Raw genomic sequence first — 16,242 nt, forward strand, 5'->3', positions numbered from 1 at the left:
AGAATGGTCATATAAAAAATTATATATATTTTAAGAATATATATTTTAGAAATCTTACCTAAAAAAATATAAATCAATTTTACTCTCTCTAAAACACTAATAATTATCACTTTTAAGCAACAAAGGTTGTCTTTTCTAGCATATCCTCCACTTTCAAATTGGTATTAAATGATGTGATGTTAGGGATTTGCTTTAAAGTAACATGCGAGCGGAGAATAAGATGGGGCACATTTGGTCCCAATCTTGGCCGACTGCTGAGGATGGGTTATGGTTCATGGGTCTTCACTGTACTATTCTGTCTACTTTTGTACATCTTCAAAATTCTGCATAACACAAAAAAGTAAAAAAAAGTACTGGAGTAAGGGACAAATTTTTTAAAAAGATTTTATTTATTTGAGAGAGAGAGAGAGACAACATGGGTGCACTTGAGAGCACAAGCAGGGGGAACGGCAAGCAGAGGGAGAGGGAAGAGCAGGGAGCCTGACAGGGGGATGGAAGGAAGGTGTTTCAATCCCAGGACGCTGGGATCATGACCTGAGCAGAAGGCAGATACTTCGGCTAAGTATCCCCATGCAGATGCTCTGGAGTAAGGGACAAGCATTAATAAAAATGTAAAAATATGCAAGGATCTGGCCTAGTAAAGCAAGATCCACATAGTAACAAGAATATGAAAAACTTGACAGGATTCCCAAGGTCTAATTTAGCAAACCTGCTGCCACCTGCTGGCTAAACTACATATAAAGATGATGACAGGGATGCCTGGGTGGCTCAGCGGTTGGGCTCCTGCGTTCCGCCCAGGGCGTGATCCTGGAGTCCCGGGATGGAGTCCCACACTGGGATCCCTACATGGAGCCTGTTTCTCTTTCTGCCTATATCTGCCCCCGTCTCTCTCTGTGTGTGTCTCTAATGAATAAATAAAATCTTTAAAAAAAATGATGATGAGCCATTGTATAAATATATACTGTGTGACTTCACCCATATAAAGTGTAAAAACAGGGATCCCTGGGTGGCGCAGCGGTTTGGCGCCTGCCTTTGGCCCAGGGCGCGATCCTGGAGACCCGGGATCGAGTCCCACGTCGGGCTCCCGATGCATGGAGCCTGCTTCTCCCTCTGCCTGTGTCTCTGCCTCTCTCTCTCTCTGTGACTATCATGAATAAATAAATAAAATCTTTAAAAAAAAAAAAAAGTGTAAAAACATCCAAAACTAAACATCATATTATTTAGAGAATATCTACATGGACCAATCATGTTTATTTCTTGGGCAGGGTGAAGATGTCTACTTTCCTTCTCCACAAACTTCAATTTCCTAAGAGAAGACTCAGGGAACTATCCCTAAGTTCTAGGGACTCCGTGATAAATTTTTTTTAGCCTTCTCCTTTCAGAAACAGTGAGTGAAGTCAGTTAAGTAGTTCAATTCAAATGACAGCAGATCCAGTAATCACTCTTACATGCTTCTTTCTTTACTATCATGTCCTATGGTTTTGCACACCCTTGAACAATCTAACTAATGTATTAGCAATTCAACCACTAGAAAAGCAAGTCACAGAGACCTATAGAATGAAAAAGTAGAGAAGTTAGGTCGGGGAAGCAACAGCTAATTGAGGGACACTGACAAAAATCACTCCTTTTAAAATCTAAGCCTCAGTAACCTGACTCCTTAATTACTTTTATTTTAAGAAAAAAAAATCAATCAAAATGTATGTCAATACCCTAAACATTTGTAATCTCAAGGTTGTGCTCATCAAGCCAACAAAGTAGAGGTTAATATTGAAACATCACTACATCAGATGATTATAAGACTTACTGTACATTTCTTGGTTTGGACCAGGACATGTTCTGGGTTTCCTTCAATCCTAGCCGTAGACCGTTCATTGCTCCAAATGCAGCCCCTAGTGATTCACAGTAATGATTCAACCAAATAATACAGCTTTCCATTAAAAACCTGCACTTCGAATTCTTTTTAATTTTAGTAGGAGAAAATGAAAGATGTATATAATAATTATTTATAATTTTTTAAAAGATTTTATTTTTAAGTAATCTCTACACCCAACGTGGGGCTCAAACCTACAACCCCAAGATCAACTGTCACATGCTCAACGGACTGAGTCAGCCAGGTACCCCTAAATGATTTTTTAAAACTCTGGAACCAATATCTGAATTACTTTTGATTTTACACACTTTTGATTACTTGGATTGAGGACAGTGAAAAAAGTGATCATACCCACCTGTCATACAACATCCTCCAATGGTAAAGAAGGCCAGTTCAAATCTGCCCCGGGTTTTATTAGCTCCAGTGGGTAAAATAAACTCATCAGTATCCTAAAGGGGTAATAACAAAATCCAAGCTGAGCTCCCCTCAAGACCCAGGAGTTGCAAAGTGTTTTTTAATTTGTCAAACTAGTTTTTCACAAAAAGTAAAACCTTAAGTCAACTAAAACTCAATTACACTTGGTCAAATAAAATTTTCTACAACAATACTAACACCTAAATCAAAGTGAAATAAAATGTGCTACATATGTAGTTATACTCACTAGTTCTTAGGAGGCATTCTCATCAGAACTTTGCTTCTCAATATTAAGTTTGATAGATTCTACGGGTATGTAATTTGCCTTACTTAATGTTAAATATGAAACAACAGTGCAAGAATGTTTAGGAAGGACAGCTAAAGAAAAAGGTAAATGGAAAAGCATAAGAAGTAATAGTTTACTCAACTGAAACATAACTGTGGAAAAAGAAAACTTTCATTCTATAGCTATTTATTTATCAATCTGCTCAATTAAAAAAAAAGCAGAAACTACAGAAGTACAACAGTTTGGATTAATTATGCAAAAGCAAAATTACCTTCTTAATTCTCAACTGTTTGGGGGCGCATATATTCTTTTGATAATCTTAGAAAGCTATATAGTCTCTCTTTCCAGTAAATTTGATATTTACTGGAAACAGTAAATATGGTATGTGAACTATATATATCAGTAAATATGGCCATGAAGGCCACCCAAAAATCCTTAGTTGAAAATGCTACTGTAAGAGCACAATGATTGTTCTATAATACAATACACTCTTATAAAGAACACATTCAGTACACATTTGCCAAGCTTTCCATAAAAACTGGTTAAAATAAGCTAGAAGCACACATGGCTGGCAATTTGCTAACTAATAAACATCCCTTCACCAAATATAGAACTTTGGTAAACGCATTCCTGATTAGGAAAACTGTAGCTCTGCATTGGTTCTTGATTTCTAGCGTTTGCATACTTTCTCACCAAAAAGTCATAAATTTACTCAAAGCAAGCACATTTACTTTCATCACTCAGAAATGGTCTATTGGGCAATAATAAGCAAATTCTGAAGAGATCCCATATTATATTATATATAGTTTTGCAAATTTTGGATGCTTCCTAACTTTTTTTTAAAGATTTTATTTATTAAAAAAAAAAAAAAAAGATTTTATTTATTTTAGAGAGAAAGGAGAAAGTGGGGGGAGGGGCAGAGGGAGGAGAGAGAGAGAAAATCTTCAGGAGACTCCCAGCTGAGCACGGAGTCGGTTGATCCCATGAAATCATGACCTGAGCCAAAACCAAGAATCAAAGGCTCAATGAACTGAGCCACGCAGGCACCCTGCTTCCTGACTTTTAAATTAATGACTTAGTTTTAAATTATGCTTCTGGCTTGAGGATTTTAGAAATGTTGTATTTGAATTAATGAGGTGTATAGTTTTTCAAACTAGAAATGGATCACTGACTTCAAAAGGAAATTGATTTCTTTTTAAAAAAGATTTTATTTATTTGACACAAAGAGAGAGAGAGAGAGAACAAGCAAGGGGAGTGAGTGAGTGGGAGAGGGAGAGGGAGAAGCAAGCTCCCCAGAGCAGGGATACCAATGTGGGACTCAATCCCAGAACCTCAGGATCATGACCTAAGCTGAAGGCAGATGCTTAATCAACTGAGCCACCCAGGGCTCACAAATAGGAAATTTTTAAAAATGATCAAGATGAATATTAATAAACACAAGTGCATGTACTTACTCTTTGCTAGGTTCAACCATAATAAAAGCACTACGAGGACTGAAGGCAAATGTACATCAACTGAAAACAATTTCATTAAAAAAAAAAAAAGAAAACAATTTCATCGTTAGCTGTCATTAGGGCTTAATCCTTTATTTTTTGGCGTGGGCTTAATCTTAAATGCAATTAAAATGTACCCTCATTTTAAATTTTTTCTTAAGATTTTACTTATGTATTTGAGACAGAGACAGAGGGAGTGACAGCATGAACGGAGAGAGGGAGAAGCAGACCCCCATTGAGCAGGGAGCCTGACAGGGGGCTCAATTCCAGGATCCTGGGACCATGACCTGAGCTGAAGGCAGATGCTTTAACAACTGAGCCACCCAGGTGCCCCTAAAATGTACTGTTTCATATAACAAAAATTTGCAAAGATTTTTGAGGGAGCAGACACTGGCTAAATTAATCCTGGGGAGAAAACCTTCATAACACTATAGCTTTTGGTTTCTAACAAAAATATGATTAACAGCTTATTAACCAAATTTGAATTCCAAGAAATAAACACTTAGCAAGGTTGATCTTGAAGTATCCTTACACATCTAGGGAAGATACACTGTAAAGCTCACGTTAACAAACACTGTACAATGAAAAATTCTTATGTGCTGACACTGTAGGACACTAGTGTCACTAGAAGATCACCAATACCATTGTTTGCTACTATAGAAGAGAAATGCATCCAAGGATGGGCACCATTGTACTTGATAAAATAGTATGAAGGCTGAAATTATGTTAAATATTTATATTTCAACTGGATGACACTGGATGTTAGAAATATTCAAATTCATACTGTTGTTTATATTGGATGTTCATCTGGCCTAAAAAGTGGAAGATTTACTTAATATAATTTTTAATGTACCAGTGAGGATGCAAATATGGTGACAACACAAAACAACAGTAAGAGAAACCAAAGGGGTGTCTGGGCAGTGCAGTTAAACGTCTAACTCTTGGTTTTGCTCAGGTCACTATCTCAAGAGTCCTGAGAATGAGCCCTGTGTCTGGTTCTGCACTCAGTATGGAGTCTGCTTGAGATTCTCTTTCTCCCTCAGCCCCTCCTGCTTATGCCCTCTCTCTCTCTTTAAAATAAACAAATCAAGAGAGAGAGAAACCACAAATAGTACCTTGGATAAAAGTTGTTGCCAAAAATTAGTATACAGTGAGCTCACAGGTAGTATTTAAGATGTCTTTGCCCTTCAAAAGTACGGAAAATTATTCCTCAAAGTACAACTCTGATTAAGGTAGTCTTTAAATTTAGACTTCCCATGGTTTTTTTTAACAATGAGATGAGAGAAACTTTTTAATTCTGAAGTCCCTTTTGCATTTGAATGGAAAAGGTTACCACAAATGTTTGTGCTTAAGCAGGAATCCTAATTTTTCTTTTCTTTTCTTTTTTTTAGGAATCCTAATTTTTTTAAAAACGCAGAGTTTTCTTTGATATCTAACCTTACCAGGCCTCACCTACCAATGTAGGGTCAAAATGTATCTTTATTTATTTTTTTAATTTTTAGTTTTTTAAAAATTTTATTTATTTATTCATGAGAGACCCAGAGAGAGACCTAGGCAGAGGGAGAAGCAGGCTTCATGCAGGGAGCCTGATGCGGGACTCCATCCAGGGACTCCAGGATCACGCCCTGGGCCAAAGGCAGGGACCAAAACCAGGGATCCCTCAAAATGTATTTTTAATGGAGCTACAGTACACCCTTTAAGCTTAAGATCAACATTTAAGCAAACATAGTTTCAAAATTTTGAGTAAAATACTAACGAGGTACTTTTGAAATAAATCAATAAACATACAGTGTAGATAACACTGACATTTGACAAACATTTGGCAAACATTTCCTGCAAAAACAAGTTTTATACAAGTCCTAAACAACTTGCCTTTATTGAAACACACTCAAGAAATGCAGGTAGTCAAATATTGTTAGTGATTCAACTTGAAACAAAAAGTCCTAACCATCACTCTTAAAAACAAAAAAACAAAAACAAAAAAACAACCAAAACCCCACTCAATTTACTGATATATAATTCACACATCATATAATTCACCTATTTAAAGTGCACAATTCAATAGTTTTTAGTATATTCAGAATTCTACAACAAAGACTATACTTTATCCCACAAAAAGAACCTGGTACCTGGGAGCAATAGTCAGTTCTCCATTTATCCCCTACCCTTGGCAGCTACTCATCAATCTGTTTTCTGTCTCATTCATTTGTCAATTCTGGACATTTCATATAAGTAGAATAATATAATATAGAGTCTTTTATGATTTGGTTTCTTTTATGTAGTAAGTTTACAAGGTTCACCCATGATGCAGCATGTATCATTACTTCATCCTTTTTTTACTGCTAAATATCTCACTGCACGAGAAGCCACATTTTGTTTATTCTTAAGTTGATAAGACATTTGGGTTGTGTCTACTTTTTGGCTCGTTAGAATAAACCTGATATGAACATTCATGTACAATTTGTTTTGTGGACATATGTTTCTAATTCTCTTGGGTATATCTCTGAGTAGAATTACTGGGTCATATGGTAACTCTATTTTTAATATTTTGAGAAACTGTCAGACTATTTCCAAAGCAGCTGTTTCAATTTACATTTCCACCAGCAGTGCATGAAGGTCCAATTTCCGCACGTCCTCACCAAAACCAGTTAGTGCGTGTTTCTGATTATTGCTGTACCAAGGGTGAAGTGGTATCTCACTTTGGTTTTGTAATTTGCATCTCCCTAGTAAGTGATGTTGAATGTCTTTTATGTGATTATCGAACATTACTGTATCTTTTTGGAGAGATGTCTATTCAAATCTTTTATCCGTTTTTAAATTGAGTTTTAAGAGTTTCCTAAAATATTATATATTCTTTTTTTTAAAGATAAGTTTTATTTATTCATGAGACAGAGAAAAAGAGGCAGAGACATAGACAGAGGGAGAAGCAGGTTCCCCATGGGGAAACTGATGTGGCACTCAATCTCAGAATCCTGGGGTCATGTCCTGACTCAAAGGCAGATGATCAACCACTGAGTCACCCAGGTATCCCCAAAATTAAATATTCTTTTTAAAAAGACTTTATTTATTTATTCATGAGAGACACAGAGAGAGAGAGAGGCAGAGACACAGGCAGAGGGAGAAGCAGGCTCCATGCAGGGAGCCTGACGTGGGGACTCAATACCGAGTCTCCAGGATCAGGCCCTGGGCCAAAGGCGGTGCTAAACCGCTGAGCCACCGGGCTGCCCAAATTAAATATTCTTGATGTAAGTCCTTATCAAATATGATTTATAATTATGTTCTCCCAATTTGTGGACTGTCTTTTCCTTTTCTTGACTTTGTAGTCTGCAGCAGAAAAGTTCTAAGTTTTTATTAAATCCAATTACTAATTATTTTTAATCACTTGTGCTTTTGGTGTCATATCTAAGAAATCAGCACCTAAATTAAAGTCACAAATATTTATACCTATAATTTTTTCTAAGAGTTCACAGTTTTGTAACTCTCATATTTATGTCTTTGACCCATTCTGAGTTAATATTTGAATATGATATGAGGCAGGGGTCTGAGTTCATTCTTTTGTGTACAGATTCAGTTGTCCCAACACAGTTTGTTGAAAAGACCATTTTCCCCCTACTTAACAGTCTTAGTACTTTCCTTGAAAACGGACTATAAATGTGAGAGCTTATTTCTGGGCCCCTAATTTTATATTGTTGATCAGTGGAGCTATCCTCATACTAGTACAATAATGTCTTAATTTTTGTAGATTATAAGGGAGAAGTGTGGAATTATTTTCAAGATTAGTGGTTATTCTGCATTCCTTGAATTTCCATATGAATTTTAGGGTCAGCCAGTCAATTTCTGGAAAGGAAATTGACTGACTTTTCTAGAAAGTCAGCTGAGATTTCTAAAGGAACTGTGCTGAACCTGCATAGAAATTTGTAGATTATTGTAATTTTAATAATATTCTCTACCCAAAAAATGCAACCTTCTGATTTTTCTTTTTTTTTTTCCTTCTGATTTTTCTATTTAAGTCTTCTTTCAGGTTTTTTCAATGTTTCATATTTTTCAGAGTATAACTTTTGTATTTCCTTGAATTTATTCCTAAATTTTTTATTCTTTTTGATGATGTTGTAAATCAAATTGTTTTTGTACTTTCATTTTTGTAGCGTCTATTATTACTGGTTAAAAAATAACTTGAGTATGTACATTGATCTTCTAACTTGAAGCTTTGTTGAAGTTATTATTTCTAATAGTATTTTGTGGTTTCTGTAAAAATTTTCTTTCTTCCTTTTTTTCCTAAAGATTTTATTTATTTATTTGAGAGAGTGCACACATGAGCACATGTAGGAGGAGCAGAGGGAGAGAGATAAGCAGACTCCACACTGATTATGGAGCCTGACACAGGGCTCAACTCAGGACCCTGAAGATCATGACCTGAGCCAAAGTCAAGAGTCGGAGGCTTAACTGACTGAGCACACTGAAAATTTTCTATAGATAAGACCATGCCATCTGCAAATATCTATCTAGTTTTACTTCTACTTTTATCAATCTGAATGCCGCTTCATTTTCTTGCCTAACTGCCCTGGGTAAAAAATACTGAACAGGGCAGCCCAGGTGGCTCAGCGGGTTTAGCGCTGCCTCCAGCCCAGGGCGTGATCCCGGAGACCCGGGATCGAGTCCCACATCGGGCTCCCTGCATGGAGCCTGCTTCTCCCTCTGCCTGTGTCTCTGCCTCTCTCTCTCTCTGTGTGTCTCTATGAATAAATAAATAAAATGTTTAAAAAAAAATACTGAACAGAAATGAAGATAGTAGATAAGAGTCTTGTTCCTAATTACTGGTATTCAGTCTTTCATCATTACATTTGATGTTAGCTTTGGTTACTTTACAAATGCCATTTGTCAGTTTGAAGAAGTTTCCCTCTATTCCTAGCTTTTTTTTTTAAGATTTTATTTATTTATTCATGAGACATATATAGAGAGAGGCAGAGACATAGGCAGAGGGAGAAGCAGGCTCCATGTAGGAAGCCTGATGCAGGACTAGATCCTGGGACTCTGGGACCATGCCCTGGGCTGAAGCCAGGCACTAAACTGCTGAGCCACCCAGATGTCCCTATTCTTAGCTTAATGAATGTTTTTATCACAAAGGAACACTGAATTTAGTCAGATGTTTTTCTATGTCTATTGAGTTTCTTCTTTTATTCTTTCCTGATATAACTTAGCATGTTGATTTTCAGATGTTAAATTAATCTTGCATTCCTGAGATATCCAATACTCTTTGTAGTGTCTTGATCAGTTTAGTCTAATATCCTGTTGTTATAATTGAGCTTTAAAAAAACACTGCAATTTGCAACTTAACCTGCGCTGAATTACCATCTTCTCCAAATAACAAAAAAGAGAGGCTGAAGCAAATGTAAACCTTAAAATATAGGGAGCATCTGGGTGGTATAGTCAGTTAAGTTTCTGACTCTTGGTTTTGTTTTAAGATTTTATTTATTTATTCATGAGACAGAGAGAGAGAGAGAGAGAGAGAGGCAGAGACACAGGCAAAGGAAGAAGCAGGCTCCATGCCGGAGCCAGATGCGGGACTCGATCCCGGGACTCCAGGACCGTGCCCTGGGCCAAAGGCAGGCGCTAAACCGCTAAGCCACCCAGGGATCTCCAACTCTTGGTTTTGGCATAAGACATGATCTCAGGATCCTGGGATGGAGCCCCTTGTCAGGCTCTGCACTCAGTGAGGAGTCTGAGGTTCGCTCTCCTTCTGCCCCTCTCCCTTATATCTCAAATAAATAAATTCATAATCTAATAGAAAGATTAATAGTTTAATATATTATTATATGTAATATATTATATATCATAACATATTATTAGTTAATATTAATATATTAGATTAATAATCTAATATAAAGCAAAATGAATTCAAATAGAAATATACATTTTTTAAAGGTTATTTATTTATTTATTTATTTATTTATTTATTCATAAGAGACACACAGAGAGAGGCAGAGAAACAGGAAGAGGGAGAAACAGGCTCCATGCAGGGTGCCCGATGAGGGACTCGATCCCAGGGCTCCAGGATCACACCCCGGGCTGAAGGCGGCACTAAACCGAAGAACCACCCAGGCTGCCCCAATACATGTTTTTTTAACGTAAATATCTGGTTCAAGATTTCGTTAAGATTGCCAGATTTTACATTCTCATTTATAGAATTTAATTACTATTTATGTCACTATTTCCCACTTAAATAACTTACCATTAACAATTTTTTAGAACTTTGCAACTATACACTCCAATATTTTTATTGGGGTGCTTTTTTTTAAAAAAAAGATTTTATTTATTAGAGACAGAGAGAGAGAGAAAGAGAGAGAGAGAGAGAGGCAGAGACACAGGCAGAGGGAGAAGCAGGCTCCATGCAGGGAGCCCGATGTGGAACTCGATCCCGGGACTCCAGGATCATGCCCTGGGCCGAAGGGCGCTAAACCATTAAGCCACCAGGGCTGCCCTATTGGTGTGCTTTAAAAATTAGTTCCTGTTGTTTTAAAAAATAAACCTTTAATTTGTGCTCTGATCACAGAGATACAAAGCTATTGTTGCATGTCCTCCAACCCCCACAGACTTCCAGGGAATTTGAATAAGAGCTACTCCCCTTTTTGTTTCCCTTTCAAGCTCTCTTTTCCCCATTGTTGGGAGCCAGATATTAAAGACTGGACATTCAAAAGCAACTGTGCATAAAGGTAAAATAAGAAAGTAATAACACAGGACCTGGAAAAGTGCAAGCTCAGAAAAGAACTAAGAAATACGCTGGTCCTTGGCACAAAGACATACCACATTAATAAAAAAAAACCTCAAAAGAGTAAACAAAAGTAATAATTAAAGAGCAAATCCTGGGGAATGTAGAACATCTTATTTCCAGAAGCACATTATTAGATTCAAATGTCAATTTTCAACAACAAAAACCACTAGGCATACAGAAAAATAGAAAAGTGTGACATCCAAAGGAAAAACAAAAAAATCAACAAAAACGTACCACCTGCATGTCCGGATGGTGGATCTACTAGGCAAAGACTTTAAAACAACTGTCTTAAAGATGGTTGAAGAACTAAAGAAGATATAGAGAATGTCAAAACAATGTATGAATAGAATGGAAAGGAAATATTAATAAAGAAAAAGAAAATCTAAAAAAACAAAAACCAAGCAAACAAACAAAAAAAAAAAAAACAAAAAAATTCTGGAGGTGAGAAGTATAGTAACTGAAAGATTCACTAGAGGGATTCATAGGCAGATTTAGGTAGGCGGAAAGAATTACCAAACTTCAAGACAGGACAATATAAACTACTGAGTCTTAGCAACAGGAAGAAAATGATTGAAAAATGGCAAACAGAACCTAAGGTACTGGTGAAATACCACAAACTTGAGTAACACAGACTGTGAGAGTCCCAGAAGAAGGAGAGAATGTTTGAAGAAATAATGGCTGAAAACTTGCGGAATTTGATGAAAGAGATGAATATGAACATCCAAGAAGCTCAATGAATATTCAAGATAAAATCAGATACTCACATTGAGACACATTAAAAGTAAAAATTTAAAAGCCTAAGAAAAAGAAAGAATCTTGAAAGCAGCAAGAAAGAAGCAATTTGTCACATATAAGAGATCCTCAATAAGACTATTAGATTTCTTGAGAGAGACAGTTTGGAGGCCACAAGGCAAGGTGCCAATACATTTAAAATGTTAAAAGAAAAAAACCTGTCAACCAAGAATGCTACATCCACCAAAACTGCCCTTCAAAAGTGAAGGAAATATTCAGACATTAGCAGATGCTGAGGAAGTTTGACTACTAGACCTGTCCTGCAAGATATGATCACAATTCAAACCCTTATGGAGAGAGAAAGATTTCAATAAAGGCAAATACATGGGCAATTATAAAAAGAGCACTACTGTAACTTTGGTTTCAAACTCTACATTTTCTTTTCCACAAAATTTTGGATATTAAAATATATAAAAGAATCATTAGGGAAAACCTGGGTGGCTCAGTGGCTGAGCATCTGCCTTTGGCTCAGGCATGATATTTGGGTCCTAGGACTGAGTTCCACATTGGGATCCCTGCAGGGAGCCTGCTTCTCTCTCTGCCTATCTCTCTGTCTCTCTCATGAAGGGACAAATAAAATCTTAAGAAAAAAAAAAAAAAAAGAATAGTTTATGTCTTGGGGCACACAATGTATAAAGATGTAAATCTATGAAATTAACAACTGAGAGAAGGGGTACACACTTGTTATAGAAGTAGTGTTTTTGTATGTTATTAAAGCTAAACTAGTAAAAATTCAAATTTAAGATTAGATCAAATTAGATTTAATTAGATTTTAAATTAGTTTTAAAATTTCAGGATATCCCTTTGGTAACTACAAAGAATATAGCTATAGAATATATACAAAAGGAAATTAAGAAATTTAAACATTGCACTGGAAAAAAAATCAAGCAAACAGAAAAGATAGTAATGCAAGAAATGAGGGACAAAAAAGCTAGAAAACAAACAGCAAAATGATAGAAATCCTTCCTTATAGACAATCACTTGAAATATAAATTGATCAAACTCTCTAACTGAAGATATAAGATGGACACAATAGATAAAATACCAGGATCCAACTACACTGAGGTTTACTTTAATTCCAAAGATACAAAAAGATTCAAAGTGAAATGACAGCAAAAGATATTCCATGCAAATAATAACCAAAGACAGTAGTGTGGCCATACTAATATCAGAAAATATAGATTTTAAATCCAATAAGTCACAAAAGACAGAGAATATTAATAAAAGGTTTAATACAACAGAAAGATTCAATCATAAACATTTACATTCCTAGTAATAGATCATTAATATATATTAAGTATAAAATAGTAGAATTAAAGGTAGAAATCAAAATTTCTACAGTAAGAATTAGAAACTTCAATACTCTCTTCTCAATAATGAATAACTATCATAACCAGACCGAAGATAATAAAAATGAGGACTTAACACAATAAAAAAAAGAACAAACGGATCTAAGAGACATATACAAGACACTCTACCTAACAATAATAGCATAAACCTTATTCTCAAATTCATGTGGGACGTTTTCCAGGACAGATTATATGTTAAGACACAAATTAAGTCTCAATACATTTTAAAAGATACCATACAAAGTATCTTCTCCAACCACAACAGTATGAGTTAGAAATCAGTAACAGAAATAAAATGAAAAATTCACAAATTCATGGAAATTAAATACAACTGTACACCACTAAAAGATCAAAGAAATCATAAGAGATATTAGAAAATAATTATGAATAAAAAAGAAAATACATCAAAACTTATAAGATCCAGTCAAAGCAGTGCTAAGGGGAAAATTCAGAGCTATAAATGCTTATTAAAAAAAAAATCAAAGAGGGACGCTTGGGTTGCTCAGTGGTTTAGCGTTTGCCTTCAACTTAGGTCATGATCCCAGGTCCTGGGATCGAGTCCTGCATCGGGCCCCCCGCAGGGAGCCTGCTTCTCCCTCTACCTGTGTCTCTGCCTCTCTCCTGTGTCTTTTATGAATAAATAAATAAAATCTTAAAAAAAAATCAGAGATCTCAAATAAACCACCTAACTTAAAAAAAAAAAAAAAAAACACCTAACTTTGCAACATAAGGAACTAGAAAAAGAGGAAACTAAACCTAAAGCTAGCAGGACATAATAAAGATTAGAGAAGATAAAAATAAAAAAGTAAACAGTAGAGAAAAAAAAAAATCAATGAACCTAAAAGTTGGTTCTTTGAAGAGAAACAAAATTGAAAAACCTTTAGCTAAATGAACAAGAAAAAAAAAACTCAAAATATTAACATCAGACATGAAAGTCACTATTGATTCTATAGAATTAAAAATACCATGAAAGACTGCATGCCAACAAATTAGATAATCTTGATGAAATACATAAATTCCTAGAGATACAAAACTCACCAAGACACAGAATATCCAAATACACCAAAACTAACTAATAAGAAGACTGAAATCAGGAATAAAAACTGTCACAACAGAGGCACTTGGGTGGCTTAGTTGGTTAAGGGTCCAACTTTTGATTTTGGCTCATCATGACTTTAGGGTTGAGATTAAATCCCACATAGACTCTGTGCGGGGTTTGGAGCCTGCTTTAGATTTTCTCTCCTTTCCCTCTGCCCCACCTCCACCCTGTGTTCTCTCTCTCTCTCAAAAAAGAAACAAAGAAAAGCCCTGGACCTAATGACTTCACTAGTGAAGTCTACCAGACATTGAAAAAACACTAATTCTTTTTAAACTTTTCCAAAAATTAAAGTGGAGGCAATACTTTGTTTAAGGCCAGCATTACTCTTATACCAAAGCCAGACAAGGACACTACAAGAAAACTACAGACCTATCAACACTATATCCTATCAACACTGATACAAAATTCTCAATAAAATACTAGGAAACCAAATTCAGTAGCATACTAAAAGGATTACAAACTATGACCATGCGGGATTTATTAATGTTATGCAGGATGGTCCAATACATGAAAACTGATCAACATAATACAACGCTCTGAAAGAAGGAAAAAAAAAAAAAAAAGCACATGATCACCTCAACTACTGCACAAAAAAAAAAAAAAAAAAAAAAAAAAAAGCATCTAACAAAATCCTACACACTTTTATGACTAAAAAAATTCAACAAACTAGGACTAGGAAGAAAACTAATGCAACATAATAAAAGCCATATAAGGAAAGCCCAGAATGAACATCTTATTCCAAGGTAAAAGATAAAAACTTTCCCTCCAAGATCAGGAAAAGGCAAGGACGACCATTTCTGTCTCTTGTGTTCGAGATACTACAAGCCTCCCCTGATATCTATGAGTAGAGCATTCCCATGAAACCTTCTGTGAGTCAAAATGGCATAAAGTGAAGAAGCAATTCTCATCAACTTACATGGAAAAATGGATTATTCCCAGACCCAAAAGATAACCTCTCAGGCTTTTCTCATACTTTAGGACACAGCTTGCTATCAGACGCACAAAGATAAAGCACAGACGCTCACATAGTTCAAAGCTGCGATCTCTTAATGCTGAAATGCTGAGTGTAGACCCCCCAGGAAGGAGCCTGAAAGGTGCCATTAGAAGAGTTCACTGCAGAGCAAATGCTGAATGCTATTTTTGCTTTTCACTTTTTTGGTAAAAGCAAAAATCCTCTTCTGATTTCTTTTGGCCAGTGTAAACAGGTACTAGATTCAGATCTACATAATGTAGGTCTCTCATAAAAGTGGAACGATGTGAATTTCAAAAAAGTGAAGGATACTTGTACTAAATGTTCTAGCCACAGCAATTGGGCAAGAAGAAATAAACAGTATCCAAATCAGAAAGGAAGAAGCAAAATTTCTTATTTTTGTAGATAAAATGATCTTATACATAGAAAATCCTACACATGGCACTAAGAAAATATATTAGATCTAATATATTTAGCAAAGTAGCAGGATACAAAAAAATCAACACAAAAAATTAAAAGGATTTCCATGTGTTAATGACGAACAATTTGAAAAAGAAATTACAAAAGCAATTCCTTTTATAATAGCACCAAAAGGAATAATACTTGGGAATGAACTTAACCAAGGAGGTGAAAGTCTTACACAATGAAAACCATAAAACCTCTTAAAAGAAATTAAAGACTTGAATATATGGAAACATATCCCATGTCTGTGGGTTGGAAGACTTTATTCTGTTAAGATGTCAATACTATTCAAAAGAATCTATAGATTCAATGCAATCCCTATCAAAATACCAATGATATTTCTGCAAATAGAAAAACCCATCCCAGAATCTCAATGAATCCCTAATAGCCAAAACAATCTTGAAAAAGAACAAAAAAAAAAAAAAAAAAAGAAAGAAAGAAAGAAGAAAAGAAAAAGAACAATCATCATGTTCCTGATTTCAAAACTTACCGTAAGGTTACTGTAATCAAAAGTGTGATGCTGACACAAAGACAGATATATAGACCAATGAAACAAATTACAGAACCTGGAAATAAATCCTCACATATATGGTCCAATGATTTTGTTTTGTTTTTAAAGATTTTATTTATTTATTCATGAGACACAGAAAGAGATGCAGAGACATAGGCAGAGGGAGAAGCAGGCTCCATGCAGGAAGCCTGATGTGGGACTCCAGGATGATGCCCTAAGCCAAAGGC

At 35.6% G+C, this 16,242-nt stretch overlaps 1 protein-coding gene across 2 annotated transcripts in view; it reads right to left on the reverse strand.

Annotated features, from left to right (window-relative positions):
- The window catches only part of LOC140621223 (mitochondrial import inner membrane translocase subunit Tim23), a 33,513-nt gene that overhangs the window by 13,084 nt on the left and 4,187 nt on the right, over window positions 1-16,242 (reverse strand). For both annotated transcript variants that reach the window (XM_072806328.1, XM_072806329.1), the window contains exons 3-4: window positions 2,226-2,319; window positions 1,805-1,889 (exon numbers count right to left, since the gene is read on the reverse strand). In XM_072806328.1, coding sequence (XP_072662429.1) covers window positions 1,805-1,889; window positions 2,226-2,319 — 179 coding nt within the window. The remainder of the gene's footprint in view (window positions 1-1,804; window positions 1,890-2,225; window positions 2,320-16,242) is intronic.

The sequence above is a fragment of the Canis lupus genome, chromosome 29 (genome assembly GCF_048164855.1).
Source record: "Canis lupus baileyi chromosome 29, mCanLup2.hap1, whole genome shotgun sequence".
Classification (NCBI taxonomy): Eukaryota; Metazoa; Chordata; class Mammalia; order Carnivora; family Canidae; genus Canis; species Canis lupus.